The 13,538-nt window shown below is 38.8% G+C and overlaps 3 protein-coding genes across 39 annotated transcripts in view; 2 read left to right on the plus strand and 1 right to left on the minus strand.

Moving 5' to 3' along the window:
* LOC127379541 (ubiquitin carboxyl-terminal hydrolase 47-like) overlaps positions 1-7,454 on the plus strand; it is a 44,173-nt gene extending 36,719 nt beyond the window's left edge. For 32 of the 37 annotated variants that reach the window (XM_051429270.1, XM_051429257.1, XM_051429274.1 and 29 more), the window contains 9 exons: positions 38-133; positions 259-387; positions 490-618; positions 739-770; positions 894-925; positions 2,325-3,140; positions 3,426-3,977; positions 4,256-5,071; positions 5,358-7,454. In XM_051429270.1, coding sequence (XP_051285230.1) covers positions 38-133; positions 259-387; positions 490-618; positions 739-770; positions 894-925; positions 2,325-3,140; positions 3,426-3,977; positions 4,256-5,071; positions 5,358-5,827 — 3,072 coding nt within the window. In that variant the 3' untranslated portion in view covers positions 5,828-7,454. Of the gene's footprint in view, positions 1-37; positions 134-258; positions 388-489; positions 619-738; positions 771-893; positions 926-1,495; positions 1,543-2,324; positions 3,141-3,425; positions 3,978-4,255; positions 5,072-5,357 lie in introns of all 37 variants that reach the window. The other 5 variants (XM_051429245.1, XM_051429283.1, XM_051429281.1 and 2 more) reach the window with 5 other exon arrangements.
* The window catches only part of LOC127379544 (involucrin-like), a 77,445-nt gene that overhangs the window by 63,300 nt on the left and 607 nt on the right, over positions 1-13,538 (minus strand). The window lies entirely within an intron of this gene.
* On the plus strand, positions 8,143-10,251 carry LOC127379555 (uncharacterized). The gene is made up of 5 exons (XM_051429309.1): positions 8,143-8,259; positions 8,422-8,584; positions 8,721-8,821; positions 9,268-9,417; positions 9,509-10,251. Exons 1-5 carry the CDS (start codon positions 8,173-8,175, stop codon positions 9,953-9,955), a joined length of 948 nt encoding a protein of 315 aa, XP_051285269.1. The 5' UTR covers positions 8,143-8,172; the 3' UTR covers positions 9,956-10,251.

The raw sequence follows: 13,538 nt of genomic DNA on the forward strand, positions 1-13,538 counted from the left end.
CTGCTCTAATATTATTATTACATTTGTGTTTTTACAGGAAAGAAGCTTTGAAAGGATTTTCCAGACAAAAATATTTAATGGAGACAACAAAGTTCACTGCAACGAATGTAACTACAAAACAGAGGCAACAAAGGTGAGTTCTGAAAAACTGTAGGAAGTTCAAAGTTTATACTGGGATCCAATAAAAACACTGTATATTAATTTAGAATACTGAGATTAAAGGATTTAGTGTTTGATAATGTTTCTTGTGTTATTTAGGAATGTGAGATGGAGAAATATCCTCCAATTTTGACAGTACTTCTGAAGAGATTTGACTTTGACTACAGGAGGATGTCACATTTCAAATCAGACTGCTGTGTGGATGTACCTCTTGAATTAAAGAGAAAGGTAACAATAATGAATGTTTTATATGTGATTTATGTTTCAGTGGTGTTCCCTTTAAATGTTTTCCAAATATTTCCATGTACCCGACTGTGTTCTTCATCGTAGAATCAAACGTACAAACTGTATGGGATGGTGAAACACATGGGCAGTCTAACAGGTGGACATTACACAGCCACCATCCTGTCCGATGAGGATGAAACCTGGTATGAGTGTAGTGATACTTACGTCAGGAAGGTAAGGTTACTTCATCCATTCCATTATGATGGCACACATTTAAAACACACCAACAGAAATATCAAACATTGAACAGAAGTTCATTTACATTGTTTGGTCTGTTTCTGTTGAATGTTGCAGGTTGAACAGCTGTTTGAAAAAGAAACTTACAAGTATGTTTGTATTTGTAAATTCATTTTATCATTGATTTGAGATATATCACAATATCTCTCCACTGTATATTATCACCTTATTGTTGTTCTATTCAAATAATAACATCAGTTATTGTTCACCAGATCCAGGACTGTATATCTGCTCATGTACAGAGGTAGGCTCACAAAAATACACAAAGAAATAGTTTTTTTAGTCTATGATTGTTATATTCATACAGCATTGCTGAATATATTCTTCTCTTCACTTGGAGTCTAACATGTCCTGTGAGACATGTAATGGATGATCTTAGACAAGAAAACATTAAACAAAAAATACAATTAGGAGAAATGGATGCTAATAACAAAGAGAATAGAAAGATAAGACAGAGGGAAGAAGATGAAGGAAGGATGAGTAGTGATAATGACGCATTAAGCTGCCAGACTGGATGAGTAGAGGGTAATGCAGAAAGTTTAAAGAATGGTTTGAACACTGAAGTCAGATCAGAGACTGAACTTGAAGGTGACCCTTTGCTGAATGAGAAACTAAGAAAGAAGAAGGTAGATATGATAGGAAAATCTCAGTGTGAAAGGCTCAGATCAGACAATGAAGATGATATATATCAGTTAGAGAAAGTCATGACATGAACATGAAAACTGGTGAGAACAGTGTAACAGCAGAGCACCATGGGGAGTCTGATACAGATGATGACTGAATATTTTACTTTATTTCTACTTCAAATCCACAGAGTGTCAGAAACCTGTTGAAACCAATTCAGAAGATCTGACAGACAAGGTGAAAAAGAACAGGGTGAAGATATTGGTCTGGAAGAACAGAAAGGAGAGGAACTGGAAAACAAAAATGTCTGCAAAAGAGACACTGATGATGAAGACAACACACAGATGGGACATAATGAAGAAGATGAGGGACAGATGCGAAAAGATCAAGAGAAACATGCATTAAGTCTTCAGGCTAGAGGAGAGGAGGGTGATGAAGAAAGTGTAAAGAAAGACACATCAGTCAGAGAAACAATTAATGACAGACACATGAGCACGGATGAGGACTGTGAAAAACAGAATAAACTGATAAATAGTGAAGATGAAGTAGTACAGGAAACTCTGTTCGTGAATGAAGACAATACACATTCCAGCAGCACAGAAGAAAACACAAATGACAAGTCTGAAGAGTTGAAGGAAACTAAAGTAGATGATGCTCCTGTAAATGTTGGAGAACAGTTGAATAACTCCAGTGAACAACATCTGAATGAAGAGACAAAGACAGTGAAGCAGAAACAAACAGGTAATAAGAAGAACATGCATGAATCTGTGTTTCTATGGCAACATACAAAAATGACCTCTTTCATTGGCTCTATGTAATTTCTTTTGTACGTTTAGATACATAATGATATACTACACAAACAATACTAAACTATCTTTTTACCAAGGATACATTAGTTGGGTTTGTATGTTGACATATAGACTTTTTTCAGGGTGTAATTCATGAAAAGACTTACTGATACTGACTCTGATACAGATGATTACTGAATATTTTACTTTATTTCTACTTCAAATCCACAGTGTGTCAGAAACCTGCTGAAACCAATTCAGAAGATCTGACAGACAAGGTGAAAGAAGAACAGGGTGAAGATATTGGTCTGGAAGAACAGAAAGGAGAGGAACTGGAAAACAAAAATGTCAGCAAAAGAGACACTGATGATGAAGAAAACACACAGATTGGACATAGTGAAGAAGATGATGGACAGATGGGAAAAGATCAGGAGAAAGATACACTCAGTCTTCAGGCTGGAGGAGAGGAGGGTGATGAAGAAAGTGTAAAGAAAGACACATCAGTCAGAGAAACAAGTTATTACAGAAACACAAACAGTGACGAGGACTGTGAAAAACAAAAATTGCTAAACAGTGAAGATGAAGAAGTACAGGAAAATCTAAAAAGCATGGGGTCTACCTTTGATGGAAAAAGTGCGAACCAGTCGTACTCGATGAAGAGTTCAGGAGACCACGATGACAGCAGATTTAATTGCTCGGCCGAGGAGAAAGAGACACAGTGCATTCTTCAGGTTAGAGGAGAGCAGGGTGAGAAGAAAGACACATCAGACAGAGAAACAATTAATGACAGAAACAACAACACTGGTGTCAAATGTGCAACACTGAGCAAAGTAAAAACCAGTGGAGATAAAGAAGTACAGGACAATGGGTTTATAAATGAGGACAGTTCACATTCCAGCAGCACAGAGGAAAACACAAATGAGAAGTCTGAAGAGTTGAAGGAAACTAAAGTAGATGATGCTCCTGTAAATGTTGAAGAACAGGTGAAACACTCCAGTGACCAACATCTGGATAAAGAGACAAAGACAGAGAAGCAGAAACAAACAGGTAATAAGAAGAACATGCATGAATCTGTGTTTCTATGGCAACATACAAAAATGACCTCTTTCATTGGCTCTATGTGATTTCTTTTGTACATTTAGATACATTATGATATACTACACAAACAATACTAAAGTATCTTTTTACCAAGGATACATTAGTTGGGTTTGTATGTTGACATATAGACTTTTTTCAGGGTGTAATTCATGAAAAGACTTTGTTCTTACTGATACTGACTCTGATACAGATGATTACTGAATATTTTACTTTATTTCTACTTCAAATCCACAGAGTGTCAGAAACCTGTTGAAACCAATTCAGAAGATCTGACAGACAAGGTGAAAGAAGAACAGGGTGAAGTAATTGGTCTGGAAGAACAGAAAGGAGAGGAACTGGAAAACAAAAATGTCTGCAAAAGAGACACTGATGATGAAGACAACACACAGATGGGACATAGTGAAGAAGATGAGGGACAGATGCGAAAAGATCAAGAGAAACATGCACTCAGTCTTCAGGCTAGAGGAGAGGAGGGTGATGAAGAAAGTGTAAAGAAAGACACATCAGTCAGAGAAACAATTAATGACAGACACATGAGCACGGATGAGGACTGTGAAAAACAGAATAAACTGATAAATAGTGAAGATGAAGTAGTACAGGAAACTCTGTTCGTGAATGAAGACAATACACATTCCAGCAGCACAGAAGAAAACACAAATGACAAGTCTGAAGAGTTGAAGGAAACTAAAGTAGATGATGCTCCTGTAAATGTTGGAGAACAGTTGAATAACTCCAGTGAACAACATCTGAATGAAGAGACAAAGACAGAGAAGCAGAAACAAACAGGTAATAATAAGAACATGCATGAATCTGTGTTTCTATGGCAACATACAAAAATGACCTCTTCCATTGGCTCTATGTAATTTCTTTTGTACGTTTAGATACATTATGATATACTACACAAACAATACTAAAGTATCTTTTTACCAAGGATACATTAGTTGGGTTTGTATGTTGACATATAGACTTTTTTCAGGGTGTAATTCATGAAAAGACTTACTGATACTGACTCTGATACAGATGATTACTGAATATTTTACTTTATTTCTACTTCAAATCCACAGAGTGTCAGAAACCTGCTGAAACCAATTCAGAAGATCTGACAGACAAGGTGAAAGAAGAACAGGGTGAAGATATTGGTCTGGAAGAACAGAAAGGAGAGGAACTGGAAAACAAAAATGTCAGCAAAAGAGACACTGATGATGAAGAAAACACACAGATTGGACATAGTGAAGAAGATGATGGACAGATGGGAAAAGATCAGGAGAAAGATACACTCAGTCTTCAGGCTGGAGGAGAGGAGGGTGATGAAGAAAGTGTAAAGAAAGACACATCAGTCAGAGAAACAAGTTATTACAGAAACACAAACAGTGACAAGGACTGTGAAAAACAAAAATTGCTAAACAGTGAAGATGAAGAAGTACAGGAAAATCTAAAAAGCATGGGGTCTACCTTTGATGGAAAAAGTGCGAACCAGTCGTACTCGATGAAGAGTTCAGGAGACCACGATGACAGCAGATTTAATTGCTCGGCCGAGGAGAACGAGACACAGTGCATTCTTCAGGTTAGAGGAGAGCAGGGTGAGAAGAAAGACACATCAGACAGAGAAACAATTAATGACAGAAACATCAACACTGGTGTCAAATGTGCAACACTGAGCAAAGTAAAAACCAGTGGAGATAAAGAAGTACAGGACAATGGGTTTATAAATGAGGACAGTTCACATTCCAGCAGCACAGAAGAAAACACAAATGAGAAGTCTGAAGAGTTGAAGGAAACTAAAGTAGATGATGCTCCTGTAAATGTTGAAGAACAGGTTAAATATTCCAGTGACCAACATCTGGATGAAGAGACAAAGACAGAGAGGCAGAAACAAACAGGTAATAAGAAGAACATGCATGAATCTGTGTTTCAATGGCAACATGCAAAAATGACCTCTTTCATTGGCTCTATGTGATTTCTTTTATACATTTAGATACATTATTATACACTACACAAACAATACTAAAGTATCTTTTTACAAGGATATATTAGTTGGGTGTGTATGTTGGCATATAGACTTTTTTCATGGTGTAATTCATGAAAAAAACATTTTTTTTTACTGATATTGACACTGATATAAATGATTACTGAATATTTTACTTTATTTCTTCTTCAAATCCACAGAGTGTCAGAAACCTGCTGAAACCAGTTCAGAAGATCTGAAAGACGAGGTGAAAGAAGAACAGGGTGAAGATATTGGTCTGGAAGAACAGAAAGGAGAGGAAGGTGAAAACAACAATGTCAGCAAAAGAGACACTGATGATGAAGACAACACACAGATGGGACATAGTGAAGAAGATGCACTCGGTCTTCAGGCTAGAGGAGAGGAGGGTGATGCAGAAAGTATAAAGAAAGACACATCAGTCAGAGAAACAAGTTGCTACAGAAACACGAAAAGTGACGAGGACCGGGAAAAACAAAAATTGCTTAACAGTGAAGATGAAATACAGGAAAATCTAAACAGCATGGGGTCTACTCATGGTGGAAAGAGTGTGAGCCAGGGTGAGACAGAAAGAGGTAGCCCTTGCTGTAATATCTGGAGTTCCCTCCCGAACTTTTTGTGCTTTAAGAGGAGCTCAACTGCAGAGACATGAAATGCAGGCAAAATTATTGATATTTAATCAGCCTTTTAATTAGCATCATCCATCAACCCCGTAATGTATAAACTATTGATTCCTTAAATGCAGCATATTGATTTTTGCCTTTTCTGTCCACAAAGCAACAGCTGTCTTATTTATAAAATAAGACATATACTCTGTTCCTATAGTGACGTCAGATAGAAATATATAACGCTTGTTGATTAATAATATATTATATGAATAATTTGAGCTTTTGCCTTTCTTCTTGTATTTTTCATGAATGACAGGAAGTTGAACACACAGTTATATAAAAACAGCTCATGTTATTCACAGAAAAAGAGCCAACACAGTATGTGATGGAACAACAGATATATGAGAAGCTGCCTTGGCCAAATCTGAATACTTCATTTGTACAGACATATATACTGGCAGTAAGCACATATATGCATACTATTATGCATACATATACATACTTAAACACACACATACAGAATGTGAGAATGTGTGAGTATGTGCACCGAACAGTCATAACATTATGAGCACTGACAGGTGAAGTAAATAACACTGATTATCTGGTTATCATGGCTCCTGTCAGTGGGCGGGATATATCAGGCAGCAAGTGAACATTTTGTCCTCAGAGTTGATGTGTTATAAGCAGGAAAAATGGGCAGTGTGAGGATTTGAGCAACTTTGTTAAGGGCCAAACTGTGATGATTAGATGACTGGGTCAGAGCCTCTCTAAAACTGCAGCTCTTGTGGGATGTTCCCGGTCTGCAGAGGTCAGTACCTATTAAACGTGGTCCAAGGAAGGAAAAGTGGTGAACTAGCGACTGGGTCATGGGGGGGCAAGGCTCACTGATGCAAGTGGTCAGGTGGTCATAATGTTATGGCTGATCGGTGTATGTGTATACTTGGGTATGTATATGTGTGCTTGAGTATTTATACCAAAAGCCAAAGTACTCTAGCTCAGCTCAATGAGCGGTAGTATGTGGTTATATGGGTCTGAGTGGCTGTATTTCTTACTTCAGTAGTTTTACATTACATTACCGTGCTGATTTATTTTGTTTAACATCAGCCTGTCAGGACATTCACAGTTTTCCTGATTGTGTTCCTGCTAAATACTCTGTTTATGACTTATGTAAATGTTTTGTAATATTCTGAACTCTTTAAATCTTGCCCCTGACATTTATCCCCTATATTATAATGAACACTGAAAACAATAAAAACTCAACTGAAACGACTTTTGAAACTGACTGGAAAAAAAAGTGAAACTACAGACCAACCTGAGGCTGTTTGTGCTCCTTTATGGGAATCCCGGGTAAAACATTGTTTATATCTGATTTAACTGTAGGAAAACACTGACACAAACCACGTGATCCTGTCTCTCTCTCAGCTGTAATTTCACTTTCACTTTAATTGAAAGCATTGTAGGTTTATTTATTCATTTCATTTCTGTTTTCCAGTGCTTGAAATATCTTATTATCTTTGTCTACTTGTTTTACTTGTGAGTGGAAATTATTTTCATAGCATCACTTTTGCATATTAGTGTAATTCCCTCATTTGTTTCATTCTATGTATCTGTTGCTCTCAGTATGCTCTGTGTGGGTGTGAATGAATCTGACTCTATCAAGTGGTTCAAATATTTGATTGTTCTTTATTTCATTTTACTTATGAGGGAGAATTGTCCGAGCTCTGGTTTGCAGCTGTGGTTTGGACTGTTTCTTTGGACTCTCAGTATGTTTCTCAGGTTGTACTCTCTACTCTTGTTTAATTAATATTCACCAAACTTCACTTCAATATAAAAGGACTGGTTCGGTATTGCTTTGGAAAATTTTAAGCCAAAACTTTATTGGGGGTTTATTTGAATAGGACCTTTCTTACACTGTAATAAGCTGTGAGCTTTACTGAAGCATTGACAGAGAGGCCTAGGTATGTATACTCTGTTTATTAATTATATTAATTTTAGTTTTATGTAGATTTATTCTTTCTCTATCTCTGAATCTGTGTTGCCTGTTTTGAAAAGATAAATACGTTTAATCAATGCCATTATACTGCCCACTCTTTCTCTCTGTCACGCTTTCTATTAATTTCACATTTATCATTATTAAAATTAACATTCAAATACAGAATAAAGACTAAATTTACATTTCTAAAAAAGTAATAATTATTATATTACTATCGTGAATGCATTTATCAGTTAATTTCATAGCTGCAAAGAGACCAAGAACCGAGAAAACAATGTTGAAGAAGGAAAGTATAGCTAGAAAAATCCTGCCTGACTGGATTGACAGCCTCCTTAATAACAAAAGAATACATATACTTTTCCACAGGTCTTTAGTAATTTAAGTTGCCGTCCAGTGATGTTCTTCAGCTGCTCTTTAGATCGACAATCTTTTCTGTTCCAGTGGGTGTACGCAGACTTGGAAACACATTTTGAAACCTGTTCAGTGAGTTCTTCAGATCTGTCTGTTCAGAAAGTGAAACGTTTAGTAGATAAATAGGCTATGTCATATCAGATGTTTATTTTTTTTTAATATGCGTCACATTTAAATAAAATCACATGACTTCTTGGAAGTCCCCCCCATAAAGCTGGTGCTTTATTTGAATAGGTAGCCTACATATTACATTTAGTCAAGATGGGCAACCAAGTGACAACTGAACAGAGGAATAACTCCGGACAACTGAGCAGCAATGTGACAACTGAACGGGAGAAGTGTTACGACCCTCAAGACAAAACACTTACATTTATCGATGGAGAGGATGATTTAGACTGTAAGTAGTCAAATGTCACATTATATTATCTTATGAATGTCATATGATCACCAAGCAATCATTAGCTTCTGCTATCTATGTGTTTACCTGCTACTTTTAAGTATTATAGCTCTCCTTGTTTATGTGTGCCTCACAGTTCTGTGTATTGGCTACAAGTCTCTGAGAGCAAAGATGTCCTGTGGTCATGCAGTCACTCCGATGTCTCTCACCGACTGGTGTCGCAGGTTGTTGGACAAGGTAGGCTGTTTACATCATAATGCAATATAAAATCTGTTTTAGTGACTAAACTTCACTGACAATGTGCATAGTGGCAGCATGTATTGTGCTAAAGGGTTTAGATTGTATTTATACATGGTATAACAGAAAGTGACCGTTTAATTTAGCAGTGAAACTGTGAGTTTTGTTACATGAAAAAATATTTTTCTGATGTTGGTCAATAGCACCAGTTATCGACTTTCTGGCTGTTGTGACACATTTATGGTGAAACAGCTTAGTCTGGGTTAGGATTAGCACAATAGAGGGCACTTCATGTTATTTTCTCCACTGAAAAGGCACCGTAGGACAGTTGTTCCCAACCACTCCATTGTACAGTTTGAATACATATAAATAGCAGGGACCATCAGTTTACTAAATGACAGAAAAGTGTTACAGGTTTTTCTTTGATTTTCTCTTTAATATCTAAGGGTGAGTGCAGATTTGTGTGTGGCCAACCTGGCTGTGATGTTGAGTGGCCCTTAGAGGAGGTTTATAAAATGGCTCTTCTAAGCCCTGAAGAAAAGAAGTACTTTGAACAGAAGATGTTCAGCAATGCTGGCGACTTGACTTCCAAACTTGTAAGTATCAATATTACACTATTTAATAACTGTTCTTTGAAAAAAAAACAACAACATCTCATTATGTTTTTCTTATAACTTCACTTCACAGTGTCCTGGTTGCAAGTCTTCTGTGGTGAGAACTGATCCCAGTGATCTGAGTATTGAATGCTCAGTGTGCACAGCTAACAAAAAAAGGTTTTATAGATTCTGCTGGCAGTGTTTGAAGGAATGGAAAGGTCCGGCTCCACGTTCAGACCGCTGTGAAAACGATGGCTGCATTAATCAGCAACTAGAAATACTAAGAAACTCTCCAGACATGGTCTTTGAGAATGTGGAGGGTGTCACAGGCTGTCCCTCCATCCGTGCCTGTCCCACCTGTGGTTTGCTGCTGGAGCATAACAAGACTCAATGTAAAACCATCATCTGTCGCCGCTGTAAGGTGAAGTTCTGTTTTGTGTGCCTGAAGCTCATTGGAGTGTACCAAAACATATTTGGTCCGTGCTCCACTGGTGTAGCACCTAGACAGACCACTATACCTGTGTGGAAGAGGAAATAATTGATGGTGATGAAGATTTAACACTGTGAACTCAAGAAAAACAACTACACCTTCTTAACTCCAGACCAGTTTTAAATAACACTAAAGATCTTTTTTTAACTTGTACTGAGAATTTGGAAGAATATCATCACAACATGAGAATTAGCTCTTTCTCTCCACAATTGAAACATTAAGTAAGACCATTTCTACTTCAAACTCACTGTTTATTCTATTTTTGAATCATTTTGCTGGATGTTGCTTCTTCGCTGTTCTCTCATTGTTGTTTTTCCTGTGAAATAAAGATAAATTAATATACATTATTAGTTTGAGTAAATTATTTCTATTTTAGCAGCACTTATAAAACACACTGTAAGTAGTTCTAACTTCAGCATGTCATTGTCACATTAATTGTGATATAGTGGTGAATTCACAGTAATAACAATAACAATAAGAAGATAGTGACGGAATCAGTATTCAGATAATTAACTTGTGTACAAGTAGAAATATCACAAATAAAAATCCTGCACTCAAAGTAAAGTATATAAGTATTAACAGCAAAATGTACTTCTTGAAAAGTAAAAGTATTCATGCAGAATGGACCATTAATTACAGATACATCACACAAATGTAAATACTATTAAGATGTTGTGAGGTGGAGGTAATTTTAACTGTTTTATGGGTAGTTTAATCTATAACAATGCATCATATTTTATCAACATAGCTGTCAATGGAGTAAAATGTATATTTCTGTCTTAAATGTATTAAAGTAGAAGTATAACAGCAGAAAATGGAAATATTTGCTATAAATTATGCAGAACCAGAGTAAATGTACTGAGATAGTTTTCGTCAGATACATTGTAAATATGGAGAAGAGATGGTTTAATTCTTTGCAGCACCACTGATTATAGATGTACAATAATACCTTAAAATAGCTCAGATACAGAGGTGAGTATGTACAGCAACAACTCTATTGGTTTACACTGAAAATATAGATAGAAAAGCTGTATTCTGAATAAATATATTATGGACTAAACTATCTTTAATCCCACTGAAACCTGGACAATGTATCACTCAAATTGACAGCAATGACTGGATACAGTTGTGAGATCACATGTTGGGGTCATGGAGGTTGAGGTACTATCAAGGCATTGGTGGTATAGTGGTGAGCATAGCTGCTTCCCAAGCAGTTGATCTGATTCCCGGCCAATGCATGCTTTATTCAACCGAAAATCTCCTGGAGGGCATTAATAAAAGGGACCTGAAACTTCTGTAGTCAGCCCGCTCTGCCTGAGCCTGTCCTACATGTGGCATTAGGGTGCAAAATTATCAACTGTTCTGTATCTCTCCCTGAAACTAAAGCGTGAACTGTCACGGATGTTGGAAGAGCTGTGACAGTGTGTTTTATTGACGGTGTATGAGGGCCAATAAATTTATGTTGATGAACTGACCTGTGGTGCTGTATTGTGTGCTGAAGGAATCCATGGTAGTAGAGAGACTTGCTACACTGGCACCCAACATACCTCAGCACACATTATGTTAGACCAGCAGCAGCCTCTGCAGCAGCCTCTGCAGCAGCCTCGCCTCTGGTGGCATTGCTGGGGGAGGTTGCAGCATCTGGAGGCACTCCATGACCAGACTGAGAAGCACAACCAGCTGCTAGAGAATCTGCTGGCCAGATCAGGGGCTCATTCGCCATCTCTTCCACCTCCTTCCTTCTCCAATATCACCCTGCATTAGATGACAACGGTGGATGACCCCCAGACCTTCTGCCACCGCTGGTGTGTGTCTTGTCCCAAATGTCAGTTGGTTCCATACCAAGAGCGCCTTTGTGTCCATTACCACTCATTGAGGTTCCAGGTTCTGGACCTGGTTAAAGAAAGCTAGGAGGAAGATCCAAGCCCAAGTAAAAATTAAGTTTAGTACGTCCTGGCCCTGACCACAAAACTCCAAACATTGGGACAGTTGTCACGGGAGGAGCATCAACAGCGCCTATACAACAGAGGAACTAGACTGAGACAATTTGCACTGGGAGATAAAGTGCTAGTATTACTGCCTTCTTCCAGCTCTAAATTACTCGCCAAGTGGCAAGGACCCTTTGTGGTCACACGGCAAGTGAGTGATGTTGACTATGAGGTTGTGCATTCAGACAGGGGAGGGGTAACACAGACTTACCATCTTGATCCCCTTAAAGCGTGGAGAGAGGCAGAGTCTGTTTCTATGGTGACCATGGTGAAAAAGAGAGATCAGTTGGGGCCTGAGGTACCAAAATCAACAAATCCTGCCTCGCTCCATTGTGATGACCATCTCACACCGTCCCAGAGAGAAGACGTTGCTATGCTGCAACAGCGTTATGCTGATGTGATCTCCCCCCTGCCAGGACGTAAAAATTCTCATAGAGCAACATATTGAGAGTCACTGTGACAGTGTGTTCACGGCCCTATCGGTTACCTGAACACAAAAGAAAAGGGGTTCAGAACTAATTGAAAGCCATGTTGGAGATGGGAGTAATAGAATAGTCCAACAGTCCCTGGTGTAGCTGAATTGTTCTGGTGCTTAAGAAGGATGGGTCTATTCGGTTCTGTGTGGACTATCGCAAGGTGAATGATGTGTCACAGTTTGATGCTTACCCAATGCCCAGGGTCGACAAGCTCCTAGATCGGTTGGGCACTGCTTGTTTTTTTTACGAGACTGGATTTAACCATGGGCTACTGGCAGATTCCCTTGTCTCCATAGTCTAAAGAAAAAACAGCCTTCTCCACTCCGTATGGGTTGTAACAATCTGTTACCTTCCAGCGGTTCATAGACCATGTCTTGTGTCCTGCTGCTTACTTGTATGATCTTATCATTCATAGTAACAGCTGGCGGGAGCATATGCAGAGTGTGGCAGCGGTGCTCAAGTCGCTGAGGCAGGCTGGGCTCATTGCCAACCCGAAGAAGTGTGCAGTTGGACGGAGGGAAGTATGGTATCTAGGGTACCACTTGGTGGCAGTGGGCAGGGGCATCCTCAAGTAGACGGCCCAAGACCAAAATGGAGGTGAGGCTGTTCTTGGACCTGGCAGGTTATTACTGGCGGTTCATTCCCAACTTCCCAGACTAGACCCAGCCCCCTGACCGACCTTACCCGAAAAAGGTGCCTCATATCAGTGGACTGAGCAGTGTCAGCTGGCATTTGAGAGGGTGACACATATCTAACTTCTCTTCTCCTTTTTATCCTGCAGACTGATACTTCAAACGGAGGGCTGGGGGCCATTCTGTCTCCGCAGGTGGAGGGAGTCAACCGCCCGGTGCTATAAATCAGTCTGAAGCTGTCAGAGAGAGAGTTGCATTATAGCATGATTGAAAAAGAGTGCTTGGCTATCGACGCTATGTGTTAGAACCTGCTGGGGCTCCCATTCACCCTGTGTTCAGACCATGTTCCCCTGTGGGGGTTTGTGGAGATAGGTGTTGTTTACACTCAGCTGCAGGAGAATGAGAGGTGTGGGGAAGGCTTGTGAGACCACATTGATGAATCACACTCACCTCTGTTAATGTAGTCATGAGTGAGTTGGCCGCCACACACAAAGCAAAAAGGATGTGAAGAAGAAGAGCTGTGAAGCAGGATTTT

Source organism: Dicentrarchus labrax, unplaced genomic scaffold (assembly GCF_905237075.1).
Source record: "Dicentrarchus labrax unplaced genomic scaffold, dlabrax2021, whole genome shotgun sequence".
NCBI classification, from domain to species: domain Eukaryota; kingdom Metazoa; phylum Chordata; class Actinopteri; family Moronidae; genus Dicentrarchus; species Dicentrarchus labrax.

Coding starts and splice junctions, on each gene's coding strand:
- LOC127379555 (XM_051429309.1), top strand. CDS start 8,173: ATGTTCTTCAGCTGCTCTTTAGATCGACAATCTTTTCTGTTCCAGTGG. Junction 8,822..9,267: donor GTCGCAGGTTGTTGGACAAG/GTAGGCTGTTTA, acceptor TTAATATCTAAG/GGTGAGTGCAGATTTGTGTG. Junction 9,418..9,508: donor GCGACTTGACTTCCAAACTT/GTAAGTATCAAT, acceptor TTCACTTCACAG/TGTCCTGGTTGCAAGTCTTC.